This window comes from Dreissena polymorpha, chromosome 6, assembly GCF_020536995.1.
Source record: "Dreissena polymorpha isolate Duluth1 chromosome 6, UMN_Dpol_1.0, whole genome shotgun sequence".
Taxonomy (NCBI): Eukaryota; Metazoa; Mollusca; class Bivalvia; order Myida; family Dreissenidae; genus Dreissena; species Dreissena polymorpha.
In genome coordinates this window covers 88462677-88486873 of record NC_068360.1, presented here as the reverse complement: position 1 = coordinate 88486873, position 24197 = coordinate 88462677, and the positions used below count along the sequence as shown (strand labels likewise).

Below are 24197 nucleotides of genomic sequence, written 5' to 3'. Positions count from 1 at the left end.
GGACAACACTTTCTCCTTAAACTGGCTTTTTGCCAAGCAGAGACTTAGTTTAAACAAAAAATACCATAAATACCAGAAAGTGTAATTCCTGATAAGCCTGTGCAGACTTCACAGGCTAATTTTGGACTACACTTACCTGCATTCATTAAGCCCAGTTTTCCCAGTACAAGACTCAAAGCAATCTTGTTACTCTATTAACATGACGTATTGACAACTGAGATGTTATTATACTTTTAAAATATAATTTATTGTATCTACTCGTATAATATATATCTTGTTTTTTAAACAAACAGCAGAAAAATATTTGTTAGTGATAAAAATATATTTGTATAAATACTTTTTATGAAGGCTGTGGCTCAAACATGTTTAGTAAATAAGAAATTTAAATGAACACAAGTTTCATGTATGTATGGTAAATTTATATAATTATTTTATATATATATATATATTTAAAGTCCAAGTTTTCCTGTTGATTTTTTGTGGGAGTCTGAGTTAGTGAAAGTAAAAAGCAGATGATTACAATGTACATAAAGTTCTACGTAATTTTTATACGCCCGTCTATGACGGGACGTATTATGGTATACCCCGCGTCCGTCTGTCCGTCCGTCTGTCCGTCCGTCTGTCCGTCCGTCTGTCCGTCCGTCTGTCCGTCCGTCCGTCCGTCCGTCTGTTAATGTCGTACGCTACGTCAAATATCCTTTGACAGATTTTCTTCAAATTTTAACACAATCTTAATATTGATAAACCCTGATCCCCTTTCGTTTTTGACGGAATTCTGAATTGTCGTTCCAGAGTTATGGGACTTTGTTCGTCAAAATTTCGTGATTTCATTGAATGTCCTACTGTAGCTCAAATATCCTTCGATGGATTTTTTTCAAATTTCAACACAATCTTAATATTGATAAACCCTGATCCCCTTTCGTTTTTGACGGAATTCTGAATTGTCGTTCCAGAGTTATGGGACTTTGTTCGTCAAAATTTCGTGATTTCATTGAATGTCCTACCGTAGCTCAAATATCCTTCGATGGATTTTTTTCAAATTTTAACACAATCTTAATATTCATAAACCCTGATCCCCTTTCATTTTTGACGGAATTCTGAATTGTCGTTCCAGAGTTATGCGACTTTGTTCGTCAAAATTTCGTGATTTCATTAAATAAACTGAAGTAAAAAAATGATTCAAAGGGTTATTTATTACCTTACTACTTCATTGGCGAACGACGGGCGTATCATGCGCTCATGGCGCAGCAGTTTATTAATTTGTAATATACTTCATTGCACCAATGAAATGCAAAGTAATGCAATGCAATCCTTAAAAAAATCATATAAATTTATTTTACTCAACTATTCTGTAAACATATCTACTAAACAAACTGTAAATGTTTGCTAATGGTTTCAGTCGCCAACATTTTACCTGGTACTGTGGGTGGCGGTGGACTCTGTATCAGCAGTGCTGGTTGTGGCCATGTTCCTCATTCAGAGGTGGGTATAAACCATGAGCTGCATTCTGGGAAATAGGGGCTTAATGCATGTGTGTAAAGTGTTGTCCCAGATTAGCCTGTGCAGTTTGCACAGGCTAATCAGGGATGACACTTTACACTTTTTGGAAATTTGTATTTAAAGGAAGTGTCATCTTAACAAAATCCAGTTTGGGCTGAAAGCGGAAAATGTTATCTGTGATGAGTCTGTGCAGATTTCACAGGCTAATCACGGATAACTTTTTCCGCTTTTGTGTATTTTTTTTTAAAAGGAAGTATCTTTTGAACAAAAATCCAGTTTTGGCTTAAAGTGTCATACCTGATTAGCCTTGGCAGACTGCACAGGCTAGTCTGGGAGGAAACTCTACACACATTAAGCCTAGAATGAGGCTCATGAAATGGTGACGGGCTCACATCTGACACTGGGAAATGGTGAAATCAGGGAATTCGACGCTTGTAACAGTAAAACTATACAATTATTGAATTGAAATGTATGAATTAAATGATTTTGATTGATTTGCTTAAAAATCTCAATGTTCCCTTAATATTTGTTTGTGAAGAGTATAATGTGCACTTTGCCTGGCCATCTATAGATCATACTCTCTTGTCCTGGCTGTTTCTCAGCACCTGTAATTCAGTTAAACTTTATAGGTTAGCTTCATTACTATGAGGAAGTGTGGATAATGTCAGGGCCTTCTACTTCAAGGATTATTAATTCCTCAAATATAAACATCTGATTTTTATACAAATATATGTCCACATATGTTTGCATAGGTTGTAAGTCATGTTGTATATGATATGATAATAAAAACATGTCGCTACTCTGAAAAAAAAAGGATTTTTCTAAGATAAAGGGATCTTTGAACAACAATTAAATAGAAGTATAATCAGCCTATTTTTCAAACCACCAAATTGATATCTGTCTGATGTAAACCTGTCTGATATTTTTTATATCATGTCAACAGGAAGTTGTTATATCAGCAAATGTTTACAGGTAGGTAATAGTTCTCAATATATCAAGCGCAAGAACTCATTACACCATTATTAACATGTCAAACATCGAACAACATATTCATTTTCACAAAAAATGTAGCAGTCAGCAATTATATTTATGCCCCGTTCGAAGAAGAGGGGGTATATTGTTTTGCACATGTGGGTCCGTCGGTAAGTCCACCAGATGGTTTCCGGATGATAACTCAAGAACGCTTAGGCCTAGGATCATGAAACTTCATAGGTACATTGATCATGACTGGCAGATGACCCCTATTGATTTGCAGGTCACTAGGTCAAAGGCCAAGGTCACAGTGACTCAAAACAGTATAATGATTTCCGGATGATAACTCAAGAATGCTAACGCCTAGGATCATGAAACTTCATAGGTACATTGATCATGACTGGCAGATGCAACCTATTGATTTTCATGGCACTAGATCAAAGGTCAAGGTCACAGCGACTTAAAACAGTAAAATGGTTTCCGGATGATAACTCAAGAATGCTTAGGCCTAGGATCATGAAACTTCATAGGTACATTGATCATGACTGGCAGATGACCCCCTATTGATTTTCAGGTCACTAGGTCAAAGGTCAAGGTCACAGTGACTTAAAACAGTAAAATGGTTTCCGGATGATAACTCAAGAATGCTTAGGCCTAGGATCATGAAAATTCATAGGTACATTGATCATGACTTGCATATGACCCTTATTGATTTTGCAGGACACTAGGTCAAAGGTCAAGGTCACAGTAACTCGAAACAGTAAAATGGTTTCCGGATGATAACGCAAGAATACTTAGGCTTAGGATCATGAAACTTCATAGGTACATTTATCATGATTGGCAGATGACCACTATTGATTTTCAGGTCACTAGGTCAAGGTAACAGTGACAAAAAACATATTCACACAATGGCTGCCACTACAACTGATAGCTCATATGGGGGGCATGCATGTTTTACAAACAGCCCTTGTTCATTATTTCTTTTAAAATGGGGACATAGAGGTATGATCAAGAGAAGAACAGGTACTTCCCTATCTTGGTGTAATATATCATGCTTGGCATGAATAAATCATTATCAAGCCTTGCCGTTTGTTTATTCGAAGCCTCACCTGACACAACAATAGACCAGTAACCAGTTTGTATCTATTTCTCAAATATAATTGGAGGCTTTCTTACCAAGATGAGTTGTGCATTCTAACAATAACCACAAAGAAAACTAACATTGTTTGGTTGATAAACTTATGCAAATATTGGTAAATTCAGGCAGTTGCATAGGAAATTTGGCATAATATATAACATTTGTTTTGTGTGAAAGTTATCCTTAAGCAGCACAGGCTAATCAGGGACAACACTTTCCGCTTTTAAGATACTTTGCGTTTAAATGAAGTCTTTTATATGTGGAAATCCAATTTAGGCGGAAAATGTAGTTGCTGATTAGCTTGTTCAGACTGCGCAACTTATCTGGGACAACACTCTTTGCACATGCCTTTAACCCCATTTTCTTAGAGCGAGGCTATTTTGTTGTTGTTGCAGGCACCGGCTGTTTGGTCAACAGTTCCATCCAGATCAAACGAGCCTCAGTCTCAACTCCAGCCTCAGCGGCCATGGTAACTGGGGTCACAAGCGAGCCAGGAGGTCAATGAAAGAAAAGCTACTCATGCGTGACCTTCCCGGTGACACGTGTGACCTTGACCATAGCGACCATGACTTTGGCATTGATAGTAGGGGTTATGAAATCACCATGAACGCAGAAGATGGTCAGGCTCTTTCCCAGGCTTTCCATAGCAACCGTGAAAGTTACTATAGCGATGATGGTTTCCAAGGTAACGGAGATGTGGCAAATGGCAGGGAAAGCTTAACTATGGGCTTAGAAAATGGAGATTTGCTAACAATTTCAAGGAATAGGAACAGTTATAATAGTTTAGAAAACACAAACCCGGAGGAAAGTGTGACTGAAATAATGTTCAACAGAAATAGAACAAATAGCTCATTTTCTGTGACTGGTACTTATAACATATGATATGCAAATGCTTTATGTATAATGCTTATTGAAATATTATTTGTAATTTGAATGGTCATGTTTTACTGATGGTTTTGTTCTTGCTTATTTGTGTTGTATAAGGACGGTTATATCGCCAGTTTATATGAAATCTATAATAAAAGGCATTCAGTAATTACTTCTTAGAGCTGTATGACTATTACACTGTTAACGTAAGCTTTTGTTCATTATTAATTTTCATTTTGAAAAAGACTTGCTTTTGTATATTAATAACCTCTTTTATTGTTTCAGTTCTCATAGCAATTCTTGTAATGTATGACAATACTTAATTTACAACACTTTTATCTTTTGATGTTCATTTATATTTTGGGGATAATATTTATCTAACCAAAGGTTGTGAACATTTTTACATTTTGTTTTAATTTGCAATTATGAATTATGCACTAATATTTATTGCAAGTGTTGTTCAACTTTTTTTTTCGTGAATTAATTTCATTATCTGAGGAGTAAATGTATGTCATCGATAGCAGAATCATTTTAACTGTATAACGAGTATTTTTCAGGGCTTGCTTGGAAATGAATGTTTAGTCTGAGTTTGTTTGACTTTCAATATCTAAGGCATTCCAGACACAAAAATAGTTAAAGCATCTAAGCGTTATTATTTAATGTCACAGATACTTAGTTTTTAAATAAGCAGACTTATTCAATGTCTCTAAGTTCTCTTACTAAATTATAACACAGGAAATAAATTGATGAAAGTTTCCAAGTCCTTTGACAAAATCTTTTCTTTCTTTTAAATTATTTCCAGTTGTACTTTTGAACAAGTACTCATATATTACTATGTTTATTTTCATATTAACATCATCATCTACAGCATGTTACGTGTTCTTTGCCTATGTACTGTGATACCTATTGCTAATTGCCATATAATTGTATATTTTAATGTATTTACTGCACAAATTATGACACCTACATGTATATAAAAGGTGTTGTGCACAACCCTCCTGCATCTTATAAAATAGTTTTAAGCGCGGTCCTTATATGACCCCCATATTCAGAGAGAGGGGGACATATTGATTTCCTCTTGTTCGTTTGTACATCCTTCAGTTTAGTTCTTGTGTTGGGCAGAACTCATAAAGATTGATGCTAGACGAGTAATACTTGTTAGCCATCATGTGAACATGAGTACCTCAATACTTTGGTTTGGATGTTTCTAACATTATCAAAGTATTGGCCTTTATATTTGGTTTCGGATTTTGGAATATAAAAAAAGTATTAAGGCAGCACTGAAATGTTAGGGAATCTTTGCCCTACCGAACATGTTTAGTTACATCTTGAATGTTGTAATGCGCGATCTCTTGCTTTTTTTTCTTAAGGAATTCTCATCCTCATTTAAATATTGCCCTTGCTGTAGAAAAATGGGGCTAAATGTATATGCATAAATTGCTGTTTTATGGAATATGTGTTTAAAGGAAATCTGTTGTAAACACAAATTCAGTCTTATCACAAAGTGTTATCCCATATTAGCCTGTGCTGACTACACAGGCTAATCTGAGACGACACTTTGCGCACATGCATTAAGCCCTGTTTTTGCATAGCAAGGCTCATGTGTTCAGTGATAATGTCCAACTTGAAGCATGGAAGAAGATCTGTATCAAACACTAAGATAATGTTTTGGGATGTGAACTTTAATTACAGATTCCATTTTAATGGAAACAATTTCAATAAATTTAAAAGTTAATTACCTTGAACAAAATAAGCAAGCGGAAAACATTTGTCAATAACTCTTGGTTGGCATCAACATCAGTGACTTTTATAAGGATGTGTGATGGGATTTAGAGCAATGTCAAAACTGTGCTTTATTAAAAAATACCAACATAAATAAAGGTACACAATTTAACCCTTAAAGCGCTGGAGCTGAATTTTAAAGGCCTTTGCAAACAGTTTGGATCCAGATGAGACGCCACAGAACGTGGCGTCTCATCTGGATCCAAACTGTTTGCTATTCTGATAGTATTCTTTGAAAAAAAATCGAAGAAAATGCTAATTTTAGAAATTCAACAGACAACATTTTAGCAGATGACAAATTTCCCAGCATGCAAAGGGCTAAATGTGCTTACTGAAAACATGGAAAATACAACAGCTCGTTAATGTCATATAACAACCATGAAGTTAGAAACCAAATATTTAACGTGTAAGAAATATTCAGATTATTCATACTTACTTTGTGGTCAGACTAAAAGAGATTTTATTTCATGTCTCTATTTGTTCTCATTGATGCTCTTAGCATTGCAATTAATTTTACATGGCTAGCGTTGTATTTTCTGAGTCTTTGAAAATGAACTAAATACAAGTGAATCAAAGAACAATAAAGATACTCACTGGAGCAAGAAATACCACTTATATTTTATTTTTAATATTTAAAGATTCTATGTAAAGAAGTATATATAAAACGTATCCTTATTTATTAAGTTGTTATATAACTGAACAATTGTACTACCAGTCCATGTATGTGGAAGTATACATAATGAATGGATGTAATCTCATATATTGTTACATGCATCAAATTGGTTATAATCAAATGTTAAAATGATTATTATATGAAACACAATGTATATGTTGATTATTGCATGTGCTACATGAAAACAATCTGTTTTTAAGTCAACTGTAATTACCAGTAATCACTGTTTAAAGGGAATTTTTTATATTTCCAAAAGTTTTAGAAGTATTGTTAGGGGTCATTTGTATAAACATGTATTAATTTTTTTATGTTTGCACTAATTTCAAAAAAATACTTTCATGTAGTTATAAAAACAGGCCCATGCATCATGCAATGTGTTCCTCTGATATTGATTTGAGTCGCATTCTGATAAAACAGGGTTTAATGCTTAGGCTAATCTCGGATGGCACTTTACGCCTAAATGGATTTTTGCTAAGAAGAGATTTTCTTAAAACAAAAACTACAATAAACGCGGAAAGTGTCGTCCATGATTAACCTGTGTAGACTGCACAGGCTATTTTGGGACGACACTCTCGGCAAATGCATTAAGCCCCTTTTTCACAGATCGAGTCTATTACACAACTCATGCTATATATGGGCTACGGCCAGTTGTGATATGCTTAAAGTACAGGGTTGTGAATAAACTGCAGGTGTCCTTATGATTTTACTATGACATTAATGCCCTATATAGTCAATGGTATAATTGCAATACAATTGTTATTATACCAATTTTCATAAGCGTTGAATATTAAGTATTGTAACTGTCTAAAGGGACTTTGGGCATTTTTTTAAAACTTGTCAGTAAATGCCTTAAATTGCTAGATGTTAACAACGGGACTGTAGATTATAATGACAAGAAAAGAATTTCAGAAAAAAACAACAGAAAAATTATTCACAGCAGGGTTTCAATCAGTGTCCTTTGGAATAAAAGGCTAATGCCTAAACAACGAAGTCCTCCAAACTGTTATATATTTACAGATACCAGTATTTTACACGAAGTGATGCGCGTGTTGTAAAAAAATTTACACAAAAAAAACACACAACAGAATCATTCCAAATTAGTCAATTCTTTCCAGTTTGTAACATTTTATATTGTATTATTAAATTTTTAGTGTTCTTTTCTTGTTTTAATCTATGACACAAAAAAATGGAAAATTTGGATCATTTTGACCATCTGTGAAGTTCACAAGTCCCTTTAAAAAAAATTGCGAATTTCTCTCTATTTTTGTCTTGAAAATAGGATAAACAATCATTTGCTCAGTTCTTTTTTATCAATATTTAAGTTCAGCATTTACCTATTTTGTTAAGCGATATTGCATTGCAACATTCCAATATAAATGTATGGTGCTTTTTCTTGTTCTCCTATTTGCAAGAGTTAATAAGACTGTTAGGCTATTTTGCAATATAAATGTGAAGTTAAATTGCTGGTATTCAATGAATCCAGTTGTTTAACCTATTTATGCCTAGTGGACTCTCCCATCCTTCTAAATTGGATCAATTTATTTCCAAAATTAGGGAAGTCTAGTATATTTATTTCCAAATTTAGAATTTTTCTTACAGAAATTCCTTTAGGCAAACAGCTCAGACCCAGTTCATGCGGCTTCTCATCTGGGTCTACGCTGTTTGCCAAGGCCTTTTTTCTAGACGCTAGGCATAAATGGGTTAAAATACTTGTAGTGGTTTACCATGTTTTAATGGTTGTTCTTTATTTGTGATTTCTATGTCAAGTCCTTGTGTTATCAGAGATTGTATGATATTATACGGTATTGCTTGGTTGTGAAACGGGACAGTTTTGACACAATTTTTTGCCCAACTTATTATGCCCCCCTTCGAAGAAGAGGGGGTATATTGCTTTGCACATGTCGGTCGGTCTGTCTGTCGGTCCATCCACCAGGTTGTTTCCGGATGATAACTCAAGAACGCTTGGGCCTAGGATTATGAAACTTCATAGATACATTGATCATGACTCGCAGATGACCCCTACTGATTTTGAGGTCACTAGGTCAAAGGTCAAGGTCACTGTGACCCGAAATAGTAAAATGGTTTCCGGATGATAACTCAAGAACGCTTAGGCCTAGGATCATGAAACTTGATATGTAGATTGATCTAGACTCGCAGATGACCCCTATTGACTTTCAGTTCACTAGGTCAAAGGTCAAGGTCACAGTGACCTGAAATAGTAAAATGGTTTCCGGATGATAACTCAAGAACGCTTATGCCTAGGATCATGAAACTTAATAGGTAGATTGATAATAGCTGGCAGATGACCCCTATTGATTTTCAGGTCACTAGTTCAAAGGTCAAGGTCACGGTGACCCGAAATAGTAAAATGGTTTCAGGATGATAACTGAAGAACGCATATGCCTAGGATCATGAAACTTCATAGGTGCATTGATCATGACTGGCAGATGACCCCTATTGATTTTCAGGTCACAAGGTCAAAGGTCAAGGTCACGGTGACCCGAAATAATAAAATGGTTTCCGGATGATAACTCAAGAACGCTTATGCCTAGGATCATGAAACTTGATAGGTAGATTGATCATGACTCGCAGATGACCCCTATTGATTTTCACGTAACTGTATCAAGGGTCAAGGTCACGGTGACCTGAAATAGTAAAATGGTTTCCGAATGATAACTCAAGAACGCTAATGGCTACGATCATAAAACTTCATAGGTACATTGATCATGACTGGCAGATGACCCCTGTTGATTTTGAGGTCACTAGGTCAAAGGTCAAAGTCATGGTGACCCGAAATAGTAAAATGGTTTCCGGATGATAACTCAAGAACGCTTATGCACAGGATCATGAAACTTCATAGGTACATTGATCATGACTCGCAGATGACCCGTATTGATTTTGAGGTCACTAGGTCAAAGGTCAAGTTCATGGTGACCCGAAATAGTAAAATGGTTTCCGGATGATAACTGAAGAACGCTTATTCCGAGGATCATGAAACCTGATAGGTAGATTGATCATGACTCGCAGATGACCCCTATTGACTTTCAGGTCACAAGGTCAAAGGTCAAGGTCACGGTGACCCGAAATAATAAAATGGTTTCCGGATGATAACTCAAGAACGCTTATGCCTAGGATCATGAAACTTGATAGGTAGATTGATCATGACTCGCAGATGACCCCTATTGATTTTCACGTAACTGTATCAAGGGTCAAGGTCACAGTGACCTGAAATAGTAAAATGGTTTCCGAATGATAACTCAAGAACGCTAATGGCTACGATCATAAAACTTCATAGGTACATTGATCATGACTGGCAGATGACCCCTGTTGATTTTGAGGTCACTAGGTCAAAGGTCAAGGTCATGGCGACCCGAAATAGTAAAATGGTTTCCGGATGATAACTCAAGAACGCTTATGCATAGGATCATGAAACTTCATAGGTACATTGATCATGACTCGCAGATGACCCGTATTGATTTTGAGGTCACTAGGTCAAAGGTCAAGTTCATGGTGACCCGAAATAGTAAAATGGTTTCCGGATGATAACTGAAGAACGCTTATTCCGAGGATCATGAAACCTGATAGGTAGATTGATCATGACTCGCAGATGACCCCTATTGATTTTCAGGTCACTAGGTCAAAGGTCACGGTGACCCGAAATAGTAAAATGGTTTCCGGATGATAACTCAAGAACGCTTATGGCTAGGATCATGAAACTTCATAGGTACATTGATCATGACTGGCAGATGACCCCTATTGATTTTCAGGTCACTAGGTCAAAGGTCAAGGTCACAGTGACAAAAAACATATTCACACAATGGCTGTCACAACAACGGAGAGCCCATATGGGGGGCATGCATGTTTTACAAACAGCCCTTGTTTTGTTATGTATTGGTGTTGTTTTCAAGTTTAAAGCTTGCTATTTACAATGTTAGCTCTAATACGCTGAACAGTTATTAAACGGATATTTTACTTGATACTTATTTCTTACATGCCCCATTAAAATGATTTTCAGGTGGATATTTACAGCAGTAGTTCCGCATTTGAAAGCAGTACTAACAATGCTTGTCAGCGGACATCGCACCTCACTTTTTTGTGTTCTTTTCAAAGTTCATGGCACTTTTTTTTCTAAACCAAACTGTTTGTAGGTTATGATTGCAGCTATCCAGTGATTTTGTCTTTTTGTGATTTTGAATTATCCTTTGAGAAACTTAAGCCTTTATTTTTAGTGGAAACAGTTTTTAGCTATTCATAAAAAAAGTCTGAGCTTAACAACTCACCCATGATGCGAACAAAACTAATAATAGATTTAACAAATGAAAACTTACAAAAAAATAATCAGACAAAATATGAAAATCTTTTCTGACACATCACTGTTCAAATCTTTACAATTTGGTTTTAAAATGTAACAGTATTGTGGTCCATTACTGATTTTGTTCAAGCCACGCCCCTTGGGTCAAAACTGGCTACACCCTAGGGATCACATGATTTATATACACTTATACAGTAAACCGCTTTAAAAATCTGCTTAAAAATCTTTTAGGAAACTGCATGTGTCAGTGGTTTAATATTTGGAGTAATATATTGTAGGGTGGTCCTTTACTAACTTTTTTCAAATGATCCCCCGAAGTTCAAAATTAGCCCCGCCCTTTTGGTAACTTGCTTCCTTATAGATATTACAGTAAAAACTATACATGTATTTACAAAAAATCTCAGAAATCTTATCCCGAGAGGCTTAGTATTTGGCATGTATCATTGTATGAATAATGGTGGTCCTCTACATGCATTATGCCCAGTTTTCTCAGAACACAACTCGTATATCTTTACAAATACTCAGACTTGTTGTTTTTGGGGTTGCATACCTCGCAATAAGGTCAACAGTTCAAGTCTCTAACAGTGCTCATTCTGACAAGGCTGGTTGCCTTAACAGCAAGTTAAATAAGACAGGTACCAATAGCCTTTAGAGCCCCATAAACACTCAAAATCAACGAATATTTTGTAAAACATGTTGTAAAATAAAGTGAACCCATAAAAAGTGTTCTTATGGAAACAAGCAAAATTTCAACGCTAGATGTGGTCTGGTAACATAGATTTAACGAGATACAAAATGCTAACTTTTATTTTTTGTTTGACAACTGCATATCTTTCTTGCCTTCCTTTAAAGCACCTGCATGCAGGACAGATATTGGGAGTGCAGAATAATGTTCATCAGTAAGGATGTATCACATGTCAAATCTGGCTGGCCCATAATTCTCTTGGGTGACACCGAACTAAACACTATATTCAACACAGTGAGTTTAATGTCAATATTGGTTTTGCAATCAGAAAATTCAGTAGCAAATGGTTACAAAAGAATCGAAACCATTATATCATCGCTGTTGTTCTCAAACCTCGTAGCTACAAAATGCCAACTTCAGGAGAGAGAAAAAACTGTCACATTTTTTTAAAACGATGTTTTAGAAATTGAAATTATATAAAAAATACCAAACAAATGAAGCTGCAAAATACGGTACAAGTCGTAGACGCGTAAGTCATACTGATATTCAGAAATGGTAACTACGATATTTTGTCACCACAGTTTTGTCATTTTTATGAGGTACGACAATTCGTCCTGATAGGAAACCTCGTAGCTGCAAATATAAAAATGTTTTTGTCAAATTTGTCCAAACGAAATGACGTACCTATAGGTGAAATGACGTCGCTACGATTTTTCGCCGGAAAAAAGCCAACAATCGAGCTCAAACATTTTGTCATGTGGCTTTTTCAAGGGCTCTGATTGGCGTAGGGCTACGAGATATGGCACAAAACACGGGCCAGACTTCATATATTCGGAAAAGACGAAAAAAAAATAATTGAAAATTGTGGAGCTACGAGGTTTGAGAACGACAGCGATGATATAAAGTTGCTATGATCATTCAATTCATCACATCATAGTATTTAGACATTTGATATAAACACATCTAAAATTTAAGATACCTAAATAACAATTTGAAATATCAAGATAACTAAATAACAATTCTAAGTACCATATTACAAAACCTTTATTTCATATAAGTGAAGAGAAAACAAGTCCATAAGCATACTCCAACTATCTATAACATTAAAGTCTGGTAAATCCTCAAAAGAAACATGTGGAAAAAACGCTTTAACTTTCTTAACCCTTACCAACTCTTTACAAAATTCCTTGAATTGTGGAGCAACAGTTCCAGTTATTGCCAAGTACACAGTTTCAGAAGGTCTCAAACCCTCGCATTCACTGTCATTCGGTGTAAAGTCCCCTTTAAGACAAAGACATACACTTGCTAAGTCCATGCCTTTAAAATCTACCAGATTGATGAAATTATTCCGGTCCAGAAGTAAGTGCTTCGGAGGCATGTAGGTGTGAGAAAATGCAAAAGTCAGTTCACTCTTCTGCAGACTTTTGTTGTGAACTTCAGTGCTCATCTTTTGAAGGTGCATGAGACACGGTATAATACCTCCCTGGTGCAGCACTCCAAATATTGTTGCCATCAGTAGGTTGAAGCAAAAGACAATTGTCCAGAAAAGTGTGCCAACCTTTTCCCGCAAAACAAGTGATGCAAACAGAATGGCTCCTGGTATGACAGGGATTAAAAATCGTGGTTCTTGGTGAGGAAACAAAGATAACAATATCACAGGAATGAAGATGTAGAGCAGCAGACTGTATTGCAGGGTTTGCCGTAGCTTCACTTTCACTTTTTCATCACCATGACAATGTTGATTTAATTGTTCACTGGACTTATTTTCAGTGGAAATTGCATAATCCAAATCAGAGTCATTGAGATCTAATGTATTAACATCATCTGCAGAAATTTTAGAGATATTTTTATTCAGTTTGCTAACGCTCTCACTTTCAGAATCAATGTTTTTTTCTATGGCAGCTGAAGAGCCTTTCACTTCAGTTCGTGTGACATAAATATCACTATCACTTTTAAGCAAAGTTTTCCATGCTTTTGTAAAGAAAAACCTTGAGATTTGTTGGAAAGCTCTTCTCCATATTGGAATTAAAAGTGGACCAAGAAGTAATGGAAGGTTGACCATCAAATGGAGACAACGTAGATGCCTGCCGTGTTTCTCAAGGTTTGATGGGTTTGTATTATACATAACAAAGTTTAGAGGTGTTACACAGAATATCTGCAGCAACTCCTTGACCCCAAAGTTTTGAAGGTCGATTATTTTAACAGACATGTAATACAATGAATCGCAGGTGATCAAAATCACTGATGTCACAAATCCAGACAATGCTACAGTTGACAGCATCAACAGAAAGTTAGGCAACCGGTTGTAGATGTCAACCCACCAAAAAAATGGCACACAACCAAAAACCAAAAATGTAGGTCTGTTAAAAACTCCAAATGCAAATACAGACCCAAACAGTACCAACAAAGCTATGGGATAAAACTCTTTGCTTTTTACCTCATAAGACTTTATCACATTTTTGTAATTTTCTCTCACTATGGTCTCTGACAAGTCTTCTGTCATACAGGATGTAATCGTACTTACAACATCTAATTTTTTAGAACCTAGTTTTGATTTGCCTCTGAATCTGGGACTATGGAAAGCATTTTCATGGTGGCTTTTTAACAATGCTCTGTCATCCAACAACTTGTCATTTTCACTGGCTGGAATATTATTTTCTTTTACATCTTTATCATGTTCATATTTGGTCTTTATAAGTAAAAAAATAACATAAAACTGTCCCACAGCAAGCACAGTTTCTATAGAATTGGAAAATGAATGACACTGAAATGTCAAAGTCACATAAGAGCTTGCATAAATCAAAGCAGGCGTGTGGCCCCGAAGACCAATCATCAAGCAGATCCTGAAGAACATCAAATCTATCACAAAGCTCAGTAACAGCATGACAAGTCTTGACGCAAGCAGAATGGTGTAGCCGGTAACTTCTGAACCATGCAACTCTATGACAGTTTTGAAAAGCACAAAGACTGGATGGAACAACAGTTTGGGTAAAATCATGCTCCGCAGTGGGTACTCGCCAGTGAACTCCCAGGTTCTAATGACACTCACATTAAGGGCATCACCTACAACAAAAAATTCATTAAATAAACATCACTGCAAGAACTTCAATATTCTCTTTCTATTAATATACTGTATCTTTTTCATCATTAAATTACATGAAGGGAACCAATGTAACAATTTCTCGTACTTCTTCTAAGTCCACATTCAGTTTTACTGAGAAATCCTACTGTGAGGACACAGACATATTATTAACAACAACAAATGAGTCTTAATGCACTGTATTTCTTTCTTATAAAATTGTTGTACACTGACAAGTTGTTTTCTATTAATATTTAATTACAGCAAACATAAAGATACATTTTACACATATCAAAGTGATTTATTTCAATTAATTCATAAAAGATTAAAACTTAAACCTATCATTGAACTCTTTACAATATTATTTAAATTATTTTACTATACTCACTATTCATTGTCATTAGATATTGTCATTAAATTGTTATCATGCTTTTGTAAATATCAATTACCTGCAACAACCTCCACAGTTTGAAAGAATTCATCTGGATGGATGTAACCCATCTGTGGCAAGAATGTCCAAGCAGCGCGACCCATCAGGAATACTAACCAAGCCAATTTAATCCAGGACATAATTTGATACTGCTATTTGTGTGAACACAGGAACAATTAAGTCTGTAATGAAAACATTTCTCCTGATCAGTATACCGGTAAATGGGGACACCGGTCCATACAATCACCGAAAAGCACCGAAAAGCACCGAAAAGCACTCAATTTCTCTCTCTCTATATATGCAATATATCGTTTCTAGTGTGTGTTAACGGGTTTGATTAGTTATAAATGGTTATATGAGTGTATGTCTATACTACATTGTGCCCAAAATGGTAAATATCGGCAATATACCGACCGAAAAGCACTTCATGTGAAGACCGAAAAGCACTCAACTTCTCTCTCTGTATATGAAAATTTGCGTTTCTATTGTGTGTAAACAGATTAAATTAGTTATAAATGGTTGTATTTCATGCATATTTATACTACCTTGTGTTTATTATGAGGTATTTATGCCCAAAATTGGATAAATATCGGCAATATACCGACCGAAAAGCACTTCATGTGAAGACCGAAAAGCACTCAATTTCTCGCTATATATATAATATTTGCGTTCCTATTGTGTGTAAACGGTTTAAATTAGTTATAAATGGTTATATTTTATGCATATTTATACAACCTTGTGTTTATTATGAGGTATTAATGCCCAAAATTGGATAAATATCGGCAATATACCGACCGAAAAGCACTTCATGTGAAGACCGAAAAGCACTCAATTTCTCGCTATATATATATATATGAATATTTGCGTTTCTATTGTGTGTAAACGGTTTAAAATTAGTTATAAATGGTTGTATTTCATGCATATTTATACTACCTTGTGTTTATTATTAGGTATTTATGCCCAAAATTGGATAAATATCGGCAATATACCGACCGAAAAGCACGTCATGTGAAGACCGAAAAGCACTCAATTTCTCGCTATATATATAATATTTGCGTTCGTATTGTGTGTAAACGGTTTAAATTAGTTACAAATGGTTATATTTCATGCATATTTATACTACCTTGTGTTTATTATGAGGTATTAATGCCCACAATTGGATAAATATCGGCAATATACCGACCGAAAAGCACTTCATGTGAAGACCGAAAAGCACTCCCGCGACAGCAGAGAATCACCGAAAAGCACTCAAGTTCTCTATATATACATGAAAGTTAACTATAAGGGCCGATTTTAATGGATTGAAAAGATGTACATATTTATTGAGTCAATGTCTGTTCAGATTAAAACTTAATTTTAAGGTCTGACGTCATCATTAACAACTTGTGAACGAACGGCCGGTACGCTTCTTTAATCAGCACAAAGCAGTTTGAAAATAGATTTTCGCACCTTCAATTAATTATATTCCAGATAATGACGAGAAGTTGTGTTATGATCGGCGCCTTTCATTCACGTCCGAACAGTGCGGCTCGTGTGAATTAATGTACAGTTTTGTTGAATAACATTTGCTCAATTAATTATTCGATGTACGATGTGAATCTAATCTTAGTTTTAGTGCAGATTCGTTCATACGACACAAAGACACTATTTTATTTTACGGATCATTTCGGTTTAGAGGACTGAGACAGTCATGTTAAATATCGAATATAATATATATTTTTTATAAACAACTGGTAGCTAGTTATAAATATATCGGCAATGTACCAACCGAAAAGCACTTCATGGTGTTTATCATCTTATACGTAAATTGATGTATATGTTTTAAGTATTTCTAATTGACGTGAAACTCTTAAATAGAATTGCAGCATGACTTTTGTACTTTGTATTAATAATAGCAATTTTAATCGTTCCATTAAAACCATTCATTGCGCGAGTATCGAGTGTACGCTGGTAACTTAACACGCATTTTATTATGACTATTAATTTACAGCTCAAACACAAATTTCAAAAGGCGCGTGTGCGTTAAATCAATTACAATGGATTATTGAAGATACAAAAAATCAACATGTACACTTGAAATTCAATAGCTCCCCCAATAAGTGCAGAAAAAACAACGGGTCAACGTGAAACCCGTATATTTCCCCTCCCTAACCTACTGAAAGATGCAAATGTGTCTAACTTATATTGTTTTCTGGTCTTTTATCTATCTTATATATATGTGACTACGTGCTAATTTTTTGGAGAAATGAAAGATTCAAATGTGTCTTATTTATATTTTATCCATGTATCATGTGTATTCAGTGTCATGCGAAAATATATCTTATTTCTTTATTTCCACCTTCACACTTTATTAGCGCCGTCTTTAATTAACTCAGTAAATTAATTAACGTAAAAAAAATGTGCAACGGAGAGGTGGATCAATTCGCGTTGTTAATTGTTAAAGTACACACCACTTCAGCAATAAATAAAATCAGTTATTTTGGCTGTAAATCCGATATTTCCAGTACAGTAGCCATGTTCCTGTGTATTGAGCCAATAATATAAGATCACCACAGCAGGTTGCAAATACACAGTGTAGACTGAAATGAAAACAGTTATTTTGGCTGTAAATCCAATTGACCAGTCGCCAAATTATCGATCATAGTCACGTGGTCTAGTGATTAGAAAACTCCGACAAGCAGATCGCAATTATAGCGGATTACGTGAGGGAAATTCTATACTTGTAATGATGTATTATGCTCTTTTCTATAATATAAATTATTAAAGCCGCACACTAAACTAAACTGCTTTGTTAAACGTTAATACAATCATAAATACTTGAAGAGAAATGGCGTAATCAAAATAAATGAGTTAACGGCAGACTGACTATCAGAAACGTTTCTTATACATTTTATATAGGGAGTTGATGAAAAATCCGTTGTAAAAATGAGCATTTATTTCATATTTCATATTGAATTTGAACTTGTATTCAACCGTCTGACAGTGAACCCGGTGGCTATTCATATATAATTTTGAAAATATTTTTATTAAATGCAAATGACATATCCATATCATGATGGGTTTTTTGTTTATTAAAAATGTTTAGATCTTTGTTTTATTGTGTTATTTTAAAAAAGACACCGATTTTTTTTATTTAGACATAAATTTAATTTTGATTGTAACCATAATTTAATACAGGCCTAATTTCGTGGTTTCATTAACAGATAGTCTAATATGCATTTTATTTCATTTATGTTTAATGCGAACCTGTTACATTTCACAATCAAATAATGAAATGTTGGTATTACGGTGCTGTTCACGAACATTCGAATTGAAAACATTTAGCATATAATGCATTTGCTTATTTATAACAAGATGGCCCTTATATGTTAATTGCAATTTTCACATTTCTCCCCGTATCAATATATGTTGTTTTAGAAATGTTGTTGTTGTATTATAAGCCGTACATTTTACACTTGAAGTCGCTCTAAGCTGTCTTAGCCGCGTTGAAATCACCCTTTTTCGTTTTTACTTTAGTTAAAACAATATTTGAGTTAACAATTTATAATGATTTCCCTTGTTTATGATCCACAGAAAATAATTATATAATTGGAAATCATTTAAGTAATTAAATAGTTTTCTTTTCTTGTGTACAGTACCTAACAATGCCTTAATGTTCCTTCATTCTGAGATCCACGCCAACATACTGTTATTTATTAATCATCGACAATTACGCTGAGATTAATAAGCACGTGTGGCAATTATTATGTTGCCCAAACTGCTTAATAATATTGTGCATCATACGGTATAACACGTTTTATAGAACACACACCTGGTGTGGTTAAACTATTTAGTGTGTTTGTTTTCTCATTACTCGTTCATATGTTCAAGAAATAAAAGATAAAATAATAACCTTTTATAAAGTATGTATAGCACCTACAATTTTGAAAAATGATCGAAAAGTAATGATCATGCATTTGATATAAAATCTGTGTAAACTCTTAAAAAATACGTCCATTCCATATGTACAACACGCTTTGTTTGTCGGACAAAATGGCGGCCAGATAAGCGTTGCTGAGGGGTGTGTGAAAAATCGATATCTGATTGGCTGATCGACAAAATGTGGGCGGAGTTGGCGACTGGTCAATTCCAGTACAGTAGCCATGTTCCTGTGTATTGAACTGATAAGATCATCACAGCAGGTTGCTAATACACAGTGTAGACTTCCCCTGATTTATTATAGTAATTGTTATTTACCTGCTTGGAATAAATGGTGTATTCATTCGGGTCTGATGGCGTTACAATTCATGAAACAATGGATATATTGGCGTGATGGAACATGATTTATAAATCAAGCTGACAGAATAGTATCAGCTTTTAATTATGTGTAATTTAATACGCATCTCCCCCTTAACTCAACTTTCAATGGCACGTGCACTTAACAAAATTATAAAATATCATGTGCATCAATATTTTTCTTTTTTACAAATTATGTACAAATATTTTGTTGTGTTTTTTTTAGTCAACCAGAAAGAAGTAATATAACATTGTTATATATAAAGCTCGTTAATTTTGCAAAATTCTACATTAAATAAAGAAATATCTTTCTTTTTGTTAAGTGTACGTGCTTGATTTATTTATATAAAATAAGTTTTTTCTAATACAATCGGAATTTGACATTCAATTTGATGCATTCCACATTTTTTAAAGCGGCCAAGCGCAGTATTCTGCGCTCGGCCGCTGATGGTGTATTGTAATATATATAATTCTGATAAGAAACAGTAGCACACAACAGGAATTAGGTTGATAAAAAGAACTGATGTATTTATTGAAAGTGAATAACAACACCAACTAAAAATGTTTTGAAATTATAAATTTGCCCAGAATAATTGTATAAAATTATTCATCTAGCGGCCAAGTGCATTAATCCCGACCGCTGTTGGTATTTTACTGTTTAGTAACACCTTAAAGGGGCCTTTTAACAGATTTTGGCATTTTTTTAACTTATTTATTAAATGCTTTATATTGATAAATGTAAACATTGGATCGTAAAAGCTCCAGTAAAAAATCAAGAAAAAAATTAAAAAAAGGAAAAGAACATTGCCCGGAGCAGGTTTCGAACCAGTGACCCCTAGAGTCCTGCCAGAGTCCTGAAGTAAAAACGCTTTAGCCTACTGAGCTATTTCGCCGAGTACACATAGTTGTCGTATTTTATACCTTATATATGCAATCTTCGTAGTTTCACAAAATTTAACGACAAAAACAGAACTCTCCAAATTATTCAATCGTTTCGCGTTGCAACGCTTTATAATTTTTAGGTTTTAAAATCGTCAAAAGATGCATATAATGGCTATATTAGAGCATGGTTAATGTTCAGTATTACTGTTTCCTCACAAATATCATAACTAAAACGAAAACTTACGAATCTGAAACAACTTTTTTCAATTTTGTCAATTTACCAAAGCGTGAAAAGATCCCTTTAATACCATCATTTTTACACTGATAACGGAAATAAAGAAAAAAAATTAAATGAAACAATGAACATATTGTCGCGATAAAACATGATTTATAAATCAACCTTTAATTTTACTACCTTCTTTGCATATGTCTATGTATCATAGTTGTATCTTTTTTTATTTTGTTTAATCTATCTTTTATTCTAACTTTACTACCTTCTTTGCATATGTATATGTAACATAGTTGTATATATAGTTTATCAATTTTTTATTCTATGTTTTTATATTATGTACCACTTATTAGTTATTATGTACCATATATTTATATAAAAATTGCGTCCCATATGCCGGTGTATGTCCTGGATATTTTTTTTACATATCATTACTTTCTATAATCTGATTTGAAATTGAGGGTAACATAATCATTAACAGACAAGCTTATCTTAAGCTGTGCAGTTTTATTTCATTACAAACAGCTGCAAATATTAAATTTCTCGTTTATACAAATGGGACTATTTCCGGTGATTTTTTTTATTTCCTGTTTAAATATTTGGGATTATTTCGGCCTTTTTTTTTCAAAATTTGGCTCTTACAAGAGGTGGCCTCCACGTGGCAAGAGCTGGGCAACATATTCATTATGTTGGCAAACTACCTCATGTATATATGAGTCGTGTTCTGGGAAGAAGCCTACGCAGTCCGCACAGGCTAATCAGGGACGACACTTTCTGCTCTAATGGTATTTTTAGTTTCAAGGAAGTCACTCCTCACAAAAATCAAGTTTGGGCGAAAAGTGTCGTCCCTGATTAGCAGTGCGGACTGCACAGGCTAATCTGGGACAACACTTTACGCACATGCATTAAGCCCATTTTTCTCAGAACGCGCCTCATATATATAGTGCTTTATTTTAAACTTAAATCAATATTTAACGAAGTCATCATTGACTATATTAAATATAGAGAGAAATTGAGTGCTTGTGCTTTATCTTTAAACTTAAATCAATATTTAACGAAGTCATTATTGACTAAATAAATATGTACATCTTTTCAATCCATTATAAACGGCACTTATATACACAGTACAACAATAAAAAGCTATTAGTTATGCTCGATTGGTCATTCTCGGCTCTGGTACTACTTACATGTACCCTGGGTACTCTTAAGTATACTTACATGTACCCCGGGTACGGTAAATATACTAAAACGTACCCGGGAAATTTAACGCTAAATTGGTCTTTATCGGTTATTTTTTTTAATTAATTATATTTTCGTTTAAATCAATTTTCTGAAAAATGGCCTCTATTTTATTGAAACTCATACTCAAAAAGCATGTTGATGCATTTTTTTATTAGAAGTTTGTTTTAGATAATCATTCATATATATATAGCGAGAAATTGAGTGCTTTTCGGTCTTCACATGAAGTGCATTCGGTCGGTATATTGCCGATATTTATCCAATTTTGGGCATTAATACCTCATAATAAACACAAGGTAGTATAAATATGCAAGTAATATAACCATTTATAACTAATTTAACCTGTTTACACACAATAGGAACGCAAATATTCATATATATAGCGAAAAATTGAGTGCTTTTCGGTCTTCACATGAAGTGCTTTTCGGTCGGTATATTGCCGATATTTATCCAATTTTGGGCATTAATACCTCATAATAAACACAAGGTAGTATAAATATGCATGAAATATAACCATTTATAACTAATTTTAAACCGTTTACACACAATAGAAACGCAAATATTCATATATATAGCGAGAAATTGAGTGCTTTTCGGTCTTCACATGAAGTGCTATTCGGTCGGTATATTGCCGATATTTATCCAATTTGGGGCATTAATACCTCATAATAAACACAAGGTAGTATAAATATGCATGAAATATAACTATTTATAACTAATTTAAACCGTTTACACACAATAGGAACGCAAATATTATATATATAGCGAGAAATTGAGTGCTTTTCGGTCTTCACATGAAGTGCTTTTCGGTCTGTATATTGCCGATATTTATCCAATTTTGGGCATTAATACCTCATAATAAACACAAGGTAGTATAAATATGCATGAAATATAACCATTTATAACTAATTTAATCCGTTTACACACAACAAAAACGCAATTTTTCATATATATAGCGAGAAATTGAGTGCTTTTCGGTCTTCACATGAATTGCTTTTTGGTCGGTATATTGCCGATATTTATCCAATTTGGGGCATTAATACCTCATAATAAACACAAGGTAGTATAAATATGCATGAAATATAACCATTTATAACTAATTTAAACCGTTTACACACAATAGGAACGCAAATATTATATATATAGCGAGAAATTGAGTGCTTTTCGGTCTTCACATGAAGTGCTTTTCGGTCGGTATATTGCCGATATTTATCCAATTTTGGGCATTAATACCTCATAATAAACACAAGGTAGTATAAATATGCATGAAATATAACCATTTATAACTAATTTAATCCGTTTACACACAACAGAAACGCAATTTTTCATATATATAGCGAGAAATTGAGTGCTTTTCGGTCTTCACATGAAATGCTTTTTGGTCGGTACATTGCCGATATTTACCATTTTGGGGCAAAATGTAGTAGATTTCTATAAACATACAATCATATAACCATTTATTACTAATTAAACTCGTTAACACACACTAGAAACGATATATTGCATATATATAGAGAGAAATTGAGTGCTTTTTGGTGCTTTTTGGTGCTATACGGTGCTTTTTGGTGATTGTATGAACACGGTAAATGGATTAACAAGACACACAATCACACTGCAACTATAAGTGATAATCCAAGAAACGTACTGTGTTTTATAAAATAAAGACTAGACCCCCTTACCCATATTTTATTAAAACATATATATCTTTATTGCCTCTATTTTCTGAAGATGAACATGATACAAACAAACAATACAAACATAGCACACATACAAAAGACAGTCAATGTAAATAAGTGGAGATTAAGTTAAATTAATTCACTACATAGTTACCGGGTATTCATATTTGTAAACTTTGATAAAGACCATTTGGGCGAAATATTAGAATAAAACAGAGTTGTTGTTTTTTCTATGAAAATGTATATCTTTATCCCTACCGGATATGAAACTGAGTAATGGATAAAAAAATACACAAACCTATAAAACATGAAAAATTCGAAGTTGCTATTCTTACAAATTATTTATTTTTTACACGACGGAGTGGATAGCTTTTTTTTTTTTTATTCTTTATGAAGACACTAATTTATATTGCTAATCTTAACCCTAATTTATGAAATGATATTTATTTGTTGATATT

The 24197-nt window shown here is 34.2% G+C and overlaps 2 protein-coding genes and 1 long non-coding RNA gene across 6 annotated transcripts in view; 2 read left to right on the top strand and 1 right to left on the bottom strand.

The window, feature by feature from the left end:
- LOC127834140 (glycerophosphoinositol inositolphosphodiesterase GDPD2-like) overlaps nt 1-6421 on the top strand; it is a 35081-nt gene extending 28660 nt beyond the window's left edge. For all 3 annotated transcript variants that reach the window (XM_052359774.1, XM_052359773.1, XM_052359772.1), the window contains 2 exons: nt 1400-1482; nt 4006-6421. In XM_052359774.1, the coding sequence (XP_052215734.1) occupies nt 1400-1482; nt 4006-4492 (570 nt within the window). In that variant the 3' untranslated portion in view covers nt 4493-6421. The remainder of the gene's footprint in view (nt 1-1399; nt 1483-4005) is intronic.
- A 57-nt stretch (nt 6422-6478) lies between these two features.
- On the top strand, nt 6479-10909 carry LOC127834141 (uncharacterized). The gene is made up of 2 exons (XR_008027825.1): nt 6479-9705; nt 9857-10909. It is a non-coding gene; the product is annotated as an uncharacterized LOC127834141 (long non-coding RNA).
- A 1305-nt stretch (nt 10910-12214) lies between these two features.
- On the bottom strand, nt 12215-24087 carry LOC127834447 (GPI mannosyltransferase 4-like). Of its 2 annotated transcripts, none has more exons than XM_052360292.1 (3): nt 24038-24087; nt 15458-15620; nt 12215-14992 (listed from the first exon to the last, which is right to left on the bottom strand). In XM_052360292.1, the coding sequence occupies exons 2-3, from the start codon at nt 15576-15578 to the stop codon at nt 12963-12965; spliced, it is 2151 nt and encodes a 716-aa protein (XP_052216252.1). In that variant the 5' UTR covers nt 15579-15620; nt 24038-24087; the 3' UTR covers nt 12215-12962. The 2 variants fall into 2 exon arrangements, with proteins under 2 accessions (XP_052216252.1, XP_052216253.1); XM_052360293.1 differs by lacking the exon at nt 24038-24087 and adding an exon at nt 23894-24029.
- Between the last annotated feature and the right edge of the window lie 110 nt (nt 24088-24197).

Bases quoted from the DNA above. Each gene is read 5' to 3' on its own strand.
- LOC127834447 (XM_052360292.1), bottom strand. From the start codon at position 15,578: ATGTCCTGGATTAAATTGGCTTGGTTAGTATTCCTGATGGGTCGCGCT. The intron at 14,993-15,457 runs GTAATTGATATT...TTTTTGTTGTAG, and splicing joins AACTGTGGAGGTTGTTGCAG to GTGATGCCCTTAATGTGAGT.